Source organism: Pollachius pollachius (genome assembly GCF_949987615.1).
Source record: "Pollachius pollachius genome assembly, chromosome: 14".
NCBI classification, from domain to species: domain Eukaryota; kingdom Metazoa; phylum Chordata; class Actinopteri; order Gadiformes; family Gadidae; genus Pollachius; species Pollachius pollachius.
In genome coordinates this window covers 524,391-541,646 of record NC_136947.1, presented here as the reverse complement: position 1 = coordinate 541,646, position 17,256 = coordinate 524,391, and the positions used below count along the sequence as shown (strand labels likewise).

Here is a 17,256-nt window from a genome sequence, read left to right as displayed (position 1 = left end):
TCACAGACTGTGTCCGCCCCCCCCACCTTCATTCTTTTTGTACAGAACTCCTCTTTACATGGAATGTGTATCGATATGAAGGAAGTATTTTCGTATGTTTCTGGGAGTACTCTGTCCTTTTGTATTTGCTTGTCAGGGTCTTGCAATTGCCTCAAAAGTTTAACATCACTCACACTGTAACCTCAAAAACATGCTGCTCACAATTATTTTTGTATTTGAAATGTACTTAGTGACCACTCAGTGTTTGGCTTTTAGAATTGTGTAGAATGTGTTCCTAGTTTAGATGATTGGTGGGAAAGAAGATGTAAATGAATGAAACGTTACCTTATCCAACTGACAGCCACATCCAGAAAATATCCAATTGTGTTCCCCCGTTTGCCATGCACAAATCAATTTGGATAAATGAATCACATGCAAATATGAATAATCCAAATGGAGGGTTGATAGGTGACGATGCATGGACAGAAATAACCTGAAGCAAAACTGTGTTAGAGCATATTGTCCTTCTGTACTCAGCTGTGCCACGCACTCTGGTGTCTGATGCAAAAAGGACAATTGAGAGGGATAAAGAGGAAGAAGAAATGTTTTGCTAACAGGACACGCACACGAGAAGGTGTGGCAGCTCTGGCAGTCAGGTTATTTTTACTTTTTTAACATTTTCCAACACCTTATTCTACCAATCATCAAGAACTAGTCAATAAATCTTAGTACTAGTGATTGACAGGAGACAAAATATTGGTGAAAGAGTAGATACTGAATAATATACTGGAGAAGTTAATCCTTGATCTCTCCGGTCCTTGTTTTTGTACAATGTACAATACGTATATACAGTATCTCTATTCCTATATATGGTTGGCACAGCGTTGTGTGTGTACAGTTTGACAATTCCTCTTCCCCTCTCAGCTTGATTTCCATCTTCCCCAGCAGCTGATGGGAGGGATGCAAATTCTTCCGCAGAAACAGCGGCTTGAAGGTTAGATCTCCGGGAGTTATATTTTACTTTTTTAAACATTTCAAGTGAGTTTCCAATTTGCCAGATGCAGACATATTCCTTCGAGAGTTCTAAAGAAGAAGGAAATATTTAGTGAAAATTATAGTAACGAAAGGCAATGAATTCAGAATAGTAATATATTTTTGTGTACATACAAAAATGTTGTTTATTTGTTTACTTTTAGACAATTTTAAACACGTTATAGAATTCAGATGACACAAAATTCTCTAATTCTTTAGCAAGTGGCAAGTTTTCATACATTAATTCATTTATTTTTTCTTTCTTTGTATTGTTCAATGTTATATTAGGTAAAAAATTATATATGGATGAAAAAAGTTTGAGAGACACATATTTTTAAAAATGGACCAATCACTTAAACGAAACCCAGGAGTAACACCGTCTCTGGTGAAACATAGATTATTGCTATTGCTGTGATTGGCTGAAGCCTGTGCCAGGGAACGTAACTATTGCCATTCAAACCTTTTTGTGACTTGGAGGTTTGGCGGTTATGGCGAGGCAGGGAGATGCATTGAAGTAAGGGTTACCATGATGAAATGACAGCCTCTTGTTGGTGTTTGCATGGCAGTGTAAGGAAGTAAGCAAGTGGTGCCTCCACATCCTTGATTTGGAGCATATGTTTTTATTGGATATTTCTCTGCATCATGCTTATCAGAAGAATGTAATCGTACTAAATTATGTCATTTTGTAATAGTTATTTGCTTTGGTGCCCCTCTGTTATTGAAATAAAATTAATTGAGTGAAGTATCATTTTGTTAATAAAATCAGTTTGCAGTAAAACAATTGCAGTTCCATCTTTGATACATTTGAAAAATGACTTTTCACACACTTTCACAGTATTTATACATTTGTAAAATGTCTTAGTAATGTGTCCATTTTTTATAGTCTATTATTTTTTTTATATCGTTTGAGTATTTCCAAAAAATATTTGTCTTTTTTTTGGAGATGATTCAATTTGCAATATGTAATATGTTGAAGGATATTGAATGATGGTCCTAGAATTCAAAATATAAGTTGCGCAAATACTTCTGCGTTCTGCGTAGAAAATGCGCAGCACTGATGTGCCTGAGCAGCTACCTAGCGGTCAGCTGATGCTGGGCGAGGTGCTAGCTTCACTCACCAGGAACTGTCCCTGCTGAACATAAACATCGATTCTTTTAGCAGTGATTGAAGAGGAATGTCTTTGCATTCGCTACTGTTTTGACTTGAATCGGTAAGAACGTTTAAAATGGTTTAAATAGTAAGCCCGATAAATTGTATCAATGACCGTTCAATGTCAATTCGTCAGGGCTTAGCATGCGCTATATCTTAGATGGGTTTCTTGAGCATCGCTGGCTAACTTAGACAATTCTGTCGAGAAGACATACATGTTTTATTACAATCAGTATTCCTAAGTTGTAGGATACCAAAAACGAGAAAGATAAATTGTCCTCTTAGTGAGTTCATCCTTTGTTCATTAACGTCAGCCATCCAGCTGCATAAAGCTTCAACCTTCATCGTTATAGCCGCAAACTCAAATGATTTTACAATGCAAGTTCAGCAATTTATTCAAATATAGAAATGTTTTAAAAAATTGTACACACAGACAGTGAGCAAATGTGCACAATGGTCATTCATTTCTGTAAGGAAGTACATTTAGTGAGTGGCTTTGTTGTCATGTCATTACTATTACTGTAATGTGACACCGGGTAGCCTGACCGCTGCTGAGATATATTTAAAGTACAAAGTAACGTACAAATATGCCACACAGTGGTCACAGATTGAAATAAATAAATCATATCAGATACCATTGATAATGATACATAGAAATCCAATTGGTACACAAAAGTATGCTACACACACACACACACGCACCCCTCTTTAACTATCGTGCAGTGTGGATGATTGAAATGCTAAGGAGTATGCATTTTTGTTGTTTGAGGGGGCGGTCCTTCATCAGAAGATGGAGGTCAAAGTTATATGTATCAGTAGACATCTCTTATAATTATATATATATATATATAGACAGTATAATATTACAGCACATTTACAGTTGCAGCCTTCCAAAAGTGACCTGCTCCACTCCCGGGTATCAGCTCTATAACCACCAAAGCAACAGCGTTGCCTCCATGAGACCCTGAACTGGGTTCCTCTCTCCCAGGCGGGGGCGATCATCTGACCGGGCTCCAGCAGGCGTCCCTCGGCACCATGGAGGAGACGAACCGCGAGGCGGAGGCCACGGCGGTGCAGCGCGTGGCCGGGATGCTGCAGCGGTCGGACCAGCTGGACAAGGTGGAGCAGTACCGCCGCAGAGAGGCCCGCAAGAAGGCCTCCGTGGAGGCCCGGCTGAAGGTGAGCGCCGCGCCGCGGCTGCTGCCTCGCTCCTCTGTCAGGGAGCGCTCCGCTGTCAGGGAGCAGCTCCTCTCTGTTAGGGAGTGGCTCCTCTGTCAGGGAGCGGCTCCTCTCTGTCAGGGAGCGGCTCCTCTCTGTCAGGGAGCGGCTCCTCTGTCAGGGAGCGGCTCCTCTGTCAGGGAGCGGCTCCTCTGTCAGGGAGCGCTCCTCTGTCAGGGAGCGCTCCTCTGTCAGGGAGCGGCTCCTCTCTGTTAGGGAGCGGCTCCTCTCTGTTATGGAGCGGCTCCTCTCTGTCAGGGAGCGGCTCCTCTGTTAGGGAGCGGCTCCTCTGTCAGGGAGCGCTCCTCTGTCAGGGAGCGGCTCCTCTCTGTTAGGGAGCGGCTCCTCTCTGTTATGGAGCGGCTCCTCTGTCAGGGAGCGGCTCCTCTCTGTCAGGGAGCGGCTCCTCTGTCAGGGAGCGGCTCCTCTCTGTCAGGGAGCGGCTCCTCTGTTAGGGAGGGGCTCCTCTGTTAGGGAGCGGCTCCTCTCTGTTAGGGAGCGGCTCCTCTCTGTCAGGGAGCGGCTCCTCTCTGTCAGGGAGCGGCTCCTCTGTCAGGGAGCGGCTCCTCTCTGTTAGGGAGCGGCTCCTCTCTGTTAGGGAGCGGCTCCTCTCTGTTAGGGAGCGGCTCCTCTGTCAGGGAGCGGCTCCTCTGTCAGGGAGCGGCTCCTCTCTGTTAGGGAGCGGCTCCTCTGTTAGGGAGGGGCTCCTCTGTTAGGCAGCGGCTCCTCTGTCAGGGAGCGGCTCCTCTCTGTCAGGGAGCGGCTCCTCTGTCAGGGAGCGGCTCCTCTCTGTCAGGGAGCGGCTCCTCTCTGTCAGGGAGCGGCTCCTCTCTGTTAGGGAGCGGCTCCTCTCTGTTAGGGAGCGGCTCCTCTGTCAGGGAGCGGCTCCTCTGTTAGGGAGCGGCTCCTCTGTCAGGGAGCGGCTCCTCTGTTAGGGAGCGGCTCCTCTCTGTTGGGAGCGGCTCCTCTGTCAGGGAGCGGCTCCTCTGTCAGGGAGCGGCTCCTCTCTGTTGGTAGTGGACATGATGAATTTATTCAGCTTTCCTCTCCAAAAAAACACTTTGTAACTGAGAAAATTTCCCCTTAAAAAAATACACAAAATGTTCAAATCGAAAATAAGGTACGAATATGTATCCAGCAATTTCTATAAAACATTTACTGAATTAAATGTAACATGCTTAAAAATTAAAAATAAATAATCGTTTCAACTCGATTATATTAGTTTGGAGATCGTTTGCCCCAAAAATCGAAATCGAAATTCAGCTTCCACTTTCTGAAACTGCAGATGTTTTCATATCATCATATTCATTGCTCATTTTGTTAAGCTTTATCTTTTGGGAGTTTTGTGGAAGGGAGTCCCTGTACATATGAAGGTAAAATACTATACAACAGCACAGTTTCTACTCGGCACATTTAATTATGAGTGTAAAGAACAACGGTAATGCAGTATTGTAGTGCCACATAAACCGTGACGACACTAGAAAGTATATTCGTAACACGACCTTTCCCCATTCTAAAGGGATGGACCTTTCCGTCCAGGAGTACATTCATCACATGTTGGGGTCTTTTATCTCTGAACGTGCAATCCCAGGATTATTTTCTCCTTATCTTAGGGATCTCCGATCGCCATGAGGTACTGTTCTCCCTACCTTCTCCTTACCTGATCGTGTTCCTTGTGTCCCCCGCCAGGCTGCCATCCAGTCCCAGCTGGACGGGGTACGCACGGGGCTAACCCAGCTCCACAACGCCCTGGTGGACGTCAAGGACATCCAGGGCTCGCTGGCCGACGTCAGCAAGGACTGGAGGCAGAGCATCAACACCATCGAGAGCCTGAAGGACGTCAAGGACGCCGTGGTGCAGCACAGCCAGCTGGCCTCCGCCGTGGAGAACCTCAAGAACATCTTCTCTGGTAAAACCAAAACCCGGAGTACTGAACTCGGATGGGATCGGGGGGGAGTCCTTTTGAAATGCTGCTGGTGTTTTAAGAATCAACGAACAAGGACACTTTATCCCACAAGGGAAATTCAGGCGTTTCAGCTGTAAGATTACTCTGCAAGCTCATCTTTTATTGGCCCTGGCATATGTGTCTGGCCCACCTCCAATTCAGACACAGATTTCCAGCAGACAGGGTCTGCTTGAAAACATGATTCAAGATACATTTACTGATGCTGTGGTTGGGAGGGTAGCTGAAGAAATGTTTTATTTAGCAAATCACCAAGAATGAGGCGTTATCTAGTAGGATTGATGGAATACCAATACATAAGTACTGTATGATTATATTAACTGTATGACTATCTATATATATACTATAGACGTACATATCCCTATGAACAGTGAGAGTGCAAATACCGAGCCAATATGCATGATGTAGACGTCCAAGTTGCAACTTAACGTTTTAAGATGTTCCCCATCTTCAGCTATACACTGATGCAACCTTGATGTTCTGAAAAGGCTACAGGAATGCAGCTCATTGTACTATTGTTAAAGCATCTCTCCTCTGTAACCTCCCCCCTGTGTGCCCGGGGTTCTGAACAGTACCGGAGATAGTGGAGGAGACGAAGCATCTGATCGAGCAGGCGGAGCTGCTGAAGGCCCACCGCAAGCTGATGGACCTGGAGTTCTCCCGCGACGACCTGATGTACGAGCAGTACCGCATGGACAGCAAGAACACCAGCGACATGAGCCTCATCCGCATCTACTTCGAAGACGTGAGCCTGGCCACGCGCACACTGTGGGAACTCTTCCTGTGTTCAGTCTCTTACTCATGAACGGTCAACGTTTTGTTATTCTGTTTTTCTATCTTTTGAAGCAGTGTCATATAGTTTACTGTTAATGGGACGAAATAAGACCAAAAGCTCAAACCGCTCACTGCTCAATATGAAATTAACATTAGTCATGTTATTTTATATATATATATGGACCCACGTGTGTGTGTGTGTGAGTGTGTGTGTGTGTTACGACAAATAAATAGAAGACAGTGGAGAGCGAGCAACGCTTTTAACGAGGAGAACAGACCCACAGTCTGACCGCGTCTAACCCAATTACAATTACAATTAGGGCATTAAGCAGACGCTTTTATCCAAAGCGACGGTGAACACACACATTGACACACCGACGGCAGAGTCAACCATGCAAGGCCACAGCCAGCTGGTCAGGAGCGGTTAGGGTTTAGTGTCTCGCTCAGGGACACATCAACACTCAGCTAGCATGAGCTGGGGATCGAACTAGCAACCTTTCGGTTACAAGACCACTGCTCTACCTCCTGAGCTCAGCCGCCCCCCCCCCTGAGGCCGTTGTCCCGCCCCCAGGTGCAGTCCCTCTCTGACGAGCTGGCCAAGCAGCTGTGGATGGTGCTGCAGCGCTCCATGGGCACCGTGCGCCGGGACCCCACCATGCTGGTGTCGGTGGTCCGCATCATCGAGCGCGAGGAGAAGATTGACCGGCGCATGACGGACCGCAACAAGCAGACGGGCTTCATCCCCCCGGGACGGCCCAAGCAGTGGAAGGAGAACATGTTCAAGGTACGCCCCCGGCAGCACCTAGCACCCCCGCATACCGGGGCGCTCGGTCGGACCCAAACCGATGCTAGAGATCGGGATCTGATTACAGATCAGTTCAAAACAAGGCAACATTTGCATTGTTTCTTTTGACCTTTTTTATGTCGTCTTCACACTGTGTGTCCCTAACATTCGACCGTGAGAATGAGAGTGTGTGGCATTTTGTTTTTGTATGTTAGAGCGCTGTGATATTTAGATCTTGATCATGTGAATCATCTTCACATGCATGGTTCCTGGTCGTACCTCTCTGCCCAACACAGCATTGACAACAGCAGCAGGGCTTAGTACGTCTCAGAAGATAGGCTATTCATTGATCTAAAATGGTTAGCAAACTCATAAACAACATCAAAAGATCCTTGAAGTACTATGAATATAAAACTGCCTGTTGTGTGTCTGCTTGTCTGTCTGGGAACTTATTCCTTGTTTTATTTATTGAATTCCCCTTTGTCCTTTGTTTGTCCTAAGTCCATGTGTGTTTCTCCCGGTCCATCCTAAGGACCACCGTGGGAACAGGCCTTTGGGCTTTACTGTGTTCCTCTCCTTCTGAACACCTTGTTGATGACAGTCTGATAACGTGCGGTCTGCGGTGCAGGTGTTGGAGAGCACGGTGTGCACACGCATCGAGGGCACGCAGTCGGAGACGCGCGAGTCGGACAAGATGTGGCTGGTCCGCCTGCTGGAGCTCACCCGCAAGTACGTCCTGGACGACCTCATCGTGGTGCAGAACCTCATGACCCAGTGCTTCCCACCGCACTACAACACCTTCCACAGGTAGGACCAATGGGAGGGGCTGATGGCAGAGGGTGGCCAATCAGCAGAGCTGCTTCTTCTTCTTCTTCTGTGCTGCTTTCTAAGTGGACCGCTGTCCGACCAATACGATTAGACGTTAATGAAAGTTCCTACATACAGGGACAACATGGCTGCTGCTGTGCTTTATTTGAATCAACTATTCAAACAAATAAAGTAAATCAATTCATTATTCTCTAATATATTTTCAAGTGTGCAAGTATAACAATTAAATACATATGAAGATAATTTGTTGTTTTCTATTGTATATCAAAGCAGCTTTTCAAAGCAATCATGATTGAGGGTCAATCACTGTGTTGGTGTGCGTGTGTGTGTGTGCTTCCGTGTTTGTGTGTGTGTGTGCGTGCGTGCATGTGTGTGTGTGTGTGTGCATGCGTGCGTGCGTGCGTGCGTTCCAGGTTCTTCTGCCTCTACCACCAGGGGGTGTCGGCTCGTGTCCAGGAGCTTGCCTCCGAGGACCTGGAGGCCAATGAGATCGTCTCGCTGCTGACCTGGGTGCTCAACACCTATAAGAGGTACAGGCCTGCCTGATCACCACACACCATGTTGAGAACGTTTTTACTCTTTCTCTTATTTTTGAACGTCATTTTCATTCTATCTAGTCTCATCACATCTGTAGAACAGAGAAATCCCTATAAATCAAGGTCTTTACGTTTTGCAGTACCACTCAGAGATATTCCTTGACTGCTCAGCTCCCGACTGCATGTTCTACTTTATTTATTTTGTTAGTGGGCACCTTTTGTAAAGATTGACTTACACTATGTTCATTCAACCATGAATACAAACCAAAAAGTGCAAGAATCACGCACGTCTTTGATGTTCTGTTATGACTAATGTACCTATTGTAAGTTGCTTTTGATAAAAGCTGCCCTGAATGTAAATGTCCAATACCAATCTGTCGACATACAAGCATTTCTCAGACCATCACTACAATTCAGAAACATCTTATTAATCACGAGGGATCCTCGTTAATTGCTTGATTATCTGTCTTTGTTACTTTCTGGCCGAAACCTTCAGCTCTCAGTGCCCTGAGGTATTTGCATGTTTTACGTCATCGTTGGACTTTTTAGTGCATCCCTGAAGATCACCAAAATGCTAAACAATGCTCTTTTCTCACACAATTACACTTTTGAGAGTTGCAGTAGTAGTTGTGTTAGTTCAGTTCAAGCATAACTACCCTGTTCAACACCAACAAGTTAATTTCTTTTTGATTAAAAATAATGCATGTTTTTAGTTATTATTTATAAGAAAAATTATCAGTTAGGAAAACTGGCATCGACAAATTCAGTTTCTACCTCAGTGTCACTTAGTAGAAGTACTTATTTTTACTGCGCACTATTATAAAAGTTGCAAGACACATTTAGGTTTTAAGATAAACAAGGGAAATGTAACGTCTTTGGTAAGTTTTTAAATGTCTTCATTGGACAATGCATATAGCTTAGCGGATTTATTTCACAAACTAATTAAAGAATTAAGAAGGAGGCACAAATTGCAAGGCTATTCTGCCTCGCACTCGGTCTAGAATCAAACAATGAACCATCATGGGTTCATATTCAGTGGGAAGAAGAAACCAATCGTGAATCTTTACAGCACTGTCTCGTTAGTGGAGATTAAACTGTCTCTACTTATATGGGCATGCCTCATAAAGCAATTACCTCAATATTTTAAATGGCTCCTTGCTTTCTCAAAGACAACACGCATTGTCACACACACACACACACACACACACACACACACACACACACACACACACACACACACACTCTGCATGAAGGGGGTCCAGGGTAGCATGCCAGCTAAGCTGTGTGTGGCTAATCCAATGACTGGGCATCACGGTGGGAGCTCCCATCGCGTGCTGGGTGGTGGTGTTGTGTTCACGCATCGCGTGCTGCTATTGGTAACATTGAGAGGATTAGAGTGTATGCATTTCCTCATGGGGCTTTATAACACTGAGTAGTACACGAGACACACACACACACATTGAGTACCCACTCATATCCGATTCTGATGCGGCTTCCAGGGGAGCCGCTTATGCGTTCAGACATGGAGCTGATGGGTGAATGACAGTATGGGACTCTTTACGTTGAAGGGATTGCTCTTAACATGACAATGGTTAGACTTCTCTGGTGCATCATTGCAAAAACAATATTCCCTTTTCACTTTTCTTAGTCGTGGTGAGAGCTAGGTATTGGTAGATTCAAATCTATTATTGAAATGTATTTAAATGAAGTCTCACCCCTCCCCTAAAACACACAAGTAGCACGCAAGCTTTATCAATCGGAGGGCCTAGCCCGGTGGAAGACTCAGATCCTACGCCATGAAGGAACGGCAGTGTGGGCGGCTAGGGTGCGTTCTGCTACCAGGTCGGGAGACCGACTGGGAGGTAATAAGCATGCCCAATCGTTTGATTCTGGCTGAATGAAATGATTGGACATGCTTATTACAGGTCTGGAACAGATTTAGATACCCAATGTTTCTCTTTCTTTTGTCAGAGCATTTGACAAAAACAAACGTTTCTAAAATACATATGCTTCCCTAGTTTATTGATTTTTTTGAACGTGAATGCAGATAGAAGCTACTTTAAAAAGCTGCGTTTTTAAGAGATTAATTGTATTGTTATCCCAGTAATTTTTTTTTAACTTTCATCTGATAACTTCTTTGTATCATTGACTGTTTTCCTGTGTCACTTTTAAAGCCCCTTGTTTATTTTGTATTATCTACTTTATTTCATTGATATGCCACCTGGTTTATCTTTGCATAAGGAATCCACGATCCATTCAGGGTTGTCTCCACCCTAACCATAAAGACCTGTCTGTCTGTCTGCCTGTCTGTCTGTCTGTCTGTCTGTCTGCCTGCCTGCCTGTCTGTCTGCGCGCTCCAGTGTGGACATGATGGGCCACCCAGACCTGCGCTCAGAGTGTGACGTGAACCACCTGGAGCCGCTGCTGCCTCAGGACGTGGTGGACGAGCTGCTCAGCAAATACGTCCAGACCTTCACCGTAAGTGGCAGCCAATGGGGAGGCACGGGACGGCCCTGCCCCCTTAGGAATCTGAGTTTTCAGAGGCTATGACTAGGGTTCAATCAGAGTTTTGTGTCTCTTATTGGCATTATGCACAATGCAGTATAAATATATAATGTTGTATTATACTGTGCTTAACCATAGACTGTAGTGCTATACTCTTTTTGTGGAAATGCATGCACATAGAAATAAAGGAAACCTCATGTCTTGCACCATTTCATTATATTTCCTTCACAATCACTAAATCCAATGTCTCACATATCCGGACAGAAGCACAAGATACTTTATTTCAGTATGATTCAAACACAAAGAAATCATGCCCTTCACTTTTAAGGAGTAACTATACCCTAGTTTGCTGCCATCTACAGGTCAAATAATGCTCTTAAAAAAATCGGGGGCTTTGGACTCCAGTTCATGTTTGATCGTACCCCCTCCTTCTCCCTACAGTCTAATATTACTGGATGGCTGCGCAAGGCTCTGGAAACGGACAAGAAGGACTGGCAGAAGGACACAGAACCGGAGGCAGACCAAGACGGATACTACCAGACCACCCTGCCTGCTATCGTCTTCCAGGTGAGTCTCACAGAGACGGCCCATCTTCTCCTCTCCCTCTCTCCAGATGTTTGAGCAGAACCTCCAGGTTTAACTCTCTCTCCCTCTCTCCAGATGTTTGAGCAGAACCTGCAGGTGGCAGCCCAGATCAACGAAGGCTTCAAAGAGCAGGTCCTGAAGCTGTGCCTCAAACAGATGAACACCTTCCTCATCAGGTGTGTTCTCTCTGCCCCTCACCTGCGCCACGCTATGCTTCCCTGAGCGTGCAAAGTCGACGTTTAAATGTTCACGCTTTTGAAAATTAACAGCATATATTTGATTCACTTGCGTTTGGAGTTCTAGAGACATAACGAGCGGTTGGAATTATTTTGTGCATTCTACCAAAGTTATTTCCGCCGTCAGCATTTTAAGACAAAAAAACTGCAACAAATACAAAACATTTGAGAGAAGGATAAATGTTCCACCTGGTCCAGAAGACCAAATGCCAAACTTCCACAGAGGAAGACAACGTAACCTGACTCTTAAAGGAGGGAATGCATTTGTGTTGCAGGTATAAAGAGGAGGCCATTGCCTACAAGGAGGACCACCTGCGAGACAGACAGCTGCCTCAGTGCTACATCCAGTACATGATCGCCATCATCAACAACTGCCAGACGTTCAAGTAGGTCACAGTGCAATGGTTCCAGCAAAGAATACGTCGGTTGAATATCCGACACAATCACGTTAACTGATAACCAAGTCTAACATTTGGAATATTAAAGGTGGAGTATCCGCTCTTTTAGCATGGGTTCGAGAGCACGAATGTGTAAATGAAAGGGATTACCTGTTGATGCGTGTGTTGTAGTGACTCCAGATTGACCATTGCCGTCTCTACCCTTCCCCTAGAGAGTCCATCAACAGTCTGAAGAGGAAGTACTCCCAGTCATCGGAGCCCACCGCTAGCGACGCTAACATAGAGAAGACCCTGAACGAGGTGGCCAAAGAAGGTTGCCAGTTCCTATTGGATGAGGTGTTCCTAGATCTAGAGGTAAGCAGTGTTGTGATTGGATGAAAAGCAAGATGGGCTGGTCCAGCAGATACTATAGTTAAAAAAGATCTTTTGTCCATTTGAGGAAAGTTAAATGTGGTTGATGTTATAGGATCATCATTCAGTGACTAATTCATTCGGATAGAAAATTCTGACAACCTTCAAAAATATTACTTTTATTCTAATGAGACCTTAACATCCTCCACAGAATTCCTGCAATGCACAATGTTTTGACTTGGTTAACGATACACCCCTGGACCTCTCTTGTGATGGGGCTAAACCTTTATTCATGCGAGTATCGGGATGCTTTGCTTCCCCCTGACATAAAATTCAGGGGGGAGTATGTAGAGCGACAGAAATTCGATGAGAAGGAAGACAACGGGTGTGTTGCATAGCATTCTTTATTTCTATTTGGGTTATCTTAGTGGAAGCAAATGAACGGCCATTTTTTCGCCTCCACTACGGTTTGTTTTGTTCAGTGAAATACATCAAAGATGACGTATTATAGCACCAAGTGTGAGTGGGATTAGCTCGTATGGCTCGTTGCGGCTAATCACACTCACACCTGGTGGTTTTTAGCCTGGCTATACCCATGCTGCCTTTCGCGCGATTTCATTTCGCGCTGCCAGGCAGCCTGGATGCCATGGATCCGAATTTTGCCTGAGATAGGGAACCAATCACAGAACGGGGAGGGACGGAAAGACGATGACGACGTCTATGCGACACACCCGTCGTCTTCTTCCTCATCGAATTTCTGTCGCTCTACATACGTCATCTGGTATAATTGATACGATTGGCTATGAGCTACGTACAGACTCATATGATAGACATTCGTAGCGCCCAATCAACGGCTCCGGGCAATCGTAAACCACGCCTCAAATACGAGAAAATGAACGTGTGGTTCCCGTACCTCTTCTCAATGTAGATTGAGATGAGGTCTGGCGTCAGCCAGGCTAGGTGGTTTTATATTTCACCTTAAAAAAAAAAGACACCAACAGACCTGCAGAACCCAGACCCCAGTGATGGTAAACCTAGAAGTGGAATATAAAAGGCCCCACAGCAATGTTGAGATGGTATCCTGGGGGTGATGGTGGAGGTAAACCCCGCCTGTCTGCTGCCCAGCTCCACCTCAACGAGCTGCTGACCAGGAAGTGGCTGTTGGGCTCCCACGCCGTCGACACCATCTGCGTGACCGTGGAGGACTACTTCAGCGACTTCAACAAGATCAAGAAACCCTTCAACCTGGTGAGCCGCTCCTCTGATGCCCGTCCAATTATTTAAATTCTACATCGAAACAAGTAACCAAAATGACCAACGACGCTCTATGGCTCTAACGCCTTAACCAAGTCAGATCAATGCAGGCTTAATAATATTATAATATATATAGATTCATCGTGTTTCAGTTGGTTAAATCCATGTTCTGGCTGGCTTGGATATGATTTATTTGAAGAGCTGTGATGTTTTTTTCCATTAGGATTTTGCAACGGCGACTCCTAGAGGCCGTAGTGTGAAACTCAAGCTCATATCCCAGTGTCCCAAATTAAATTGGTAATTTCTTGCTTCTTAATGAGTTCCAAGCAACAGCAAGTAGTGTCCCAACACAAGCACTGTTGAATTTAACTGAAAAAGATAAAAAAGGATTACTTTCTAGAAACTGTATCAATGTGAAAGTTTCATATATAATCAGACTAGAATACAATTTTGACCTCTTCAAGTTACTTTATTAATCAGTATCAATATTAAAATATGAAAAAACTATATCAAGTGGCTTTTTTTTGACAACATAGTCGTTATTATTGTGATTGCCCAACAGTCCACATAAATGAGAACAAAATGGCCGCACCTCTGGCCTGGCATACCGTTGGTGAAGCCCTGTTGGGGAAGCCCTGCCTGTGTGGTTGCAATAGCGTTGGTGACGGCCTGCCTGTGTGGTTGCCATAGCGATAGCGTTGGTGAAACCCTGCCCGTGTGGTTGCCATAGCGATAGCGTTGGTGACGCCCTGCCCGTGTGGTTGCCATAGCGATAGCGTTGGTGACGCCCTGCCCGTGTGGTTGCCATAGCAATAGCGTTGGCGATGGCCTGCCCCTGTGATTGCCATAGCGATAGCCTTGGCGACGGCCTGCCCGTGTGGTTGCCATAGCGATAGCCTTGGTGCAATGTGTGTTGCCATAGCGATAGCCCTGGTGACGGTGTGTTGCCATAGCGATAGCGTTGGTGACGGCCTGCCGTGTGTTGCCACAGCGATAGCCCTGGTGACGGTGTGTTGCCATAGCGATAGCCCCGGTGACGGCCTGCCGTGTGTTGCAGGAGATGACTGGCGAGGCCCACCGCAGGGTGGTGGTGGAGTACATCAAGGCGGTGATGCAGAAGAGGATCACCTTCAGGAACGCCGAGGAGAGGCGGGAAGGGGCCGACCGCATGATGAAGGAGGCGGAGCAGTTCAAGTTCCTCTTCAGGAAGCTCACCGCGGTAAGCCGTGTGTGTGTGTGTGTGCGTGCTTGTGTGAGTGTGCATGCGTATGCCTGTGTTGAGTGTGTGTTTGAGAGCCACAATGAAACAACCTTTTTTTTTTTACATTTCCTGGTCACAGCACGAAATGTATTCCACCAGCCTACTGAGTCATGGGGGTTACCAAATAAGCCTAACCCTTTATGTCTTGCAACAGAATGCAGACGTGTTGCAGTGTGAAACCTAACCATGTTGATGGTCAGGGCGTATTCTCTGAGGGAGACCTGACGCTAAACCCGTTAAGACAGTACCTGCTTTGCTCTGCCAATCCGAAGCCACAACAACACCGGCCAGGATCAAACACTAGTGTCCGACCGGTTCGGTGCGACGTGTTCTGGCCGTCACTCCGTCTTCGTTGCACGTTTTTTTTTAACATGGTGTGGAAGTAGCGTCTCCGGCGTCTCTCTGTAGTATTTACCAAACCCACCCTGTGGCTCTTACCTGAGGGCACAGAAACCAAGTGTAGGATAAGAAAGATGAAAAGATAGAAGGCACACTGAATGCAACCCGGTTGGTTGATCTGCCGCTGCGCCCCCCAGGGAGAGGACACGGACCGGCTGTGTGACTCCATCGCTGCCATCGCGGAGGTCTTCAAGCTGACGGACCCCACGCTGCTCTACCTGGAGGTTTCCACGCTGGTGTCCAAGTACCCCGACATCAGGTACACGCACGCACACGCACACAAACGGCCGCACACACACGCACACGCACACAAACGACCGCACACAAAAGCACAACAAATTGTCTCCCACACCCTCGACTCTGAATGCTCCCGTAACACTTTAAAATAACGGTCCATTAATTAACCGTCATTAACATCAGTTGGTGCTGTGAAACACGTGAGCTTCCAGTTAATCAACAGAAGGTAATGGTTTGATGTTAGCTATGGTATTCATGTAGACATTATTCAATCAACCTTTGTTGTAACGCTGAATGATAATGACCTAATGTTAACAGAGGATTGATTGACTAATGGTGTCACCGTGTCCTCCGCCCCAGGGAGGAGCACATCGTGGCGCTGCTGGCGGTGCGAGGCGATGCCACGAGGGACATGCGTCAGACGATCATCGAGACCCTGAGCCAGAGCAAGCCGGCCTACATGGGCATCATGCAGCCCATCTTCAAGGACATCACCGTGCCCTCCATGACCATGACCTCCATGACCTCCATGGCCACGGCCAAGCTGCTCAAATGAGCCCCCCTCCCGACGCCACTGTGACCAGGAGCCCCCTCGTTCAACACTCTGAGGCCTGTGGGGGAACACCCCCAGCCTGTTAATCCACACCGGTCCAGATCACAGGATGGGACTGTGGTCATATCTGATGGGTGGGGGGGAGATGGGTCCAGTGGAAAAGACTGCCAAATGCTAACGTAGATTCACATTTCCTTCGTTTTTTGTGTGTTTGTTTCTGCTTTTGTATGAATTTATCGTTTACAACGTTGTTAAAGAAGCCCCTTTACCAGAGGCCACAGAAGACGGGGAAGCCGCCAAAGGACTGATGTGCACAGCGCTACAGGAGTCTATCAGCTGCTGTAATAGATCATCCAGCGGCTGATGCCTCGCGGTAATGCCTTACTCCTGAGACACAACCGGTTCCAGGCACTAACATTCCCTTCCCAGGCAGGAATGCTTTCCAAGTGGTGTTAAAACACACGTGGAGAAACGAGTTCATCTTTAAACATAAGCTTTGCTACCAGACAGCGTCCGTTACATGCTTTATCGCTCATGTTTCTCGGCGGGTGGTGCACCTACCCTAGGCGATGCCTACTGGAACCCCCCGCCGGTGGTCTTGTTATGCTCTAGTGTCCACTCTGGGCCGTTTAAACGGTGGTCCTCTTCCACCTTATATCATTCACCTTCACGTTTATAGGACAATGTGACCACGGTGGGAGGGCGCTGAGACAGGTGGGAGAGAGGAAGGTTGAAAGAAACATGACATGCATGACATTTTTTCACAATTGCTTTTTATGTGGCTTTACTTTAATGGGCTGGTGAATGGAGTCTAATGTTGGTACACTACCTTAATTCTACAGAGCTAGGACAAAATGATTTACAAGTCATTGAGTACTTTGATGATCTTGATGATTTAACATAAAGGTTTAAAAAAAGTCAAATGAGTTGTGGTTGCATTTTTCCATTAAAGATTTGCTGATGTTAAATTGGATTACAGCAAAAAGGGCAAATGATCACGATTGAAGAAGACAGTGTATGATAAATGTTAGATAGGAAGATGGCTTCCTACGTGACGACTCGCATATCGGAATGACATTCATATTTGTCCATTTACTTTCAAATGAAGCAGAGCTACACTACATACACTGCAAGTCGTTTATGACGTGATGGAAATGACGGGCTGCAATACCACTAGAGGCGCCCGTCTACAAATCGGGTCCGCTACAATTCT

General features: G+C 46.0%; 1 protein-coding gene across 1 annotated transcript; it reads left to right on the top strand.

Moving 5' to 3' along the window:
* The first annotated feature begins 2,096 nt into the window (after positions 1–2,096).
* exoc3 (exocyst complex component 3) lies at positions 2,097–16,954 on the top strand. Its single transcript, XM_079750252.1, has 16 exons — positions 2,097–2,222; positions 3,150–3,340; positions 5,069–5,288; positions 5,915–6,087; positions 6,688–6,900; positions 7,529–7,707; positions 8,142–8,258; positions 10,625–10,742; positions 11,211–11,336; positions 11,430–11,530; positions 11,866–11,976; positions 12,201–12,342; positions 13,465–13,587; positions 14,651–14,812; positions 15,391–15,512; positions 15,851–16,954. The coding sequence occupies exons 2-16, from the start codon at positions 3,197–3,199 to the stop codon at positions 16,044–16,046; spliced, it is 2,247 nt and encodes a 748-aa protein (XP_079606378.1). The 5' UTR covers positions 2,097–2,222; positions 3,150–3,196; the 3' UTR covers positions 16,047–16,954.
* Positions 16,955–17,256: the final 302 nt, after the last annotated feature.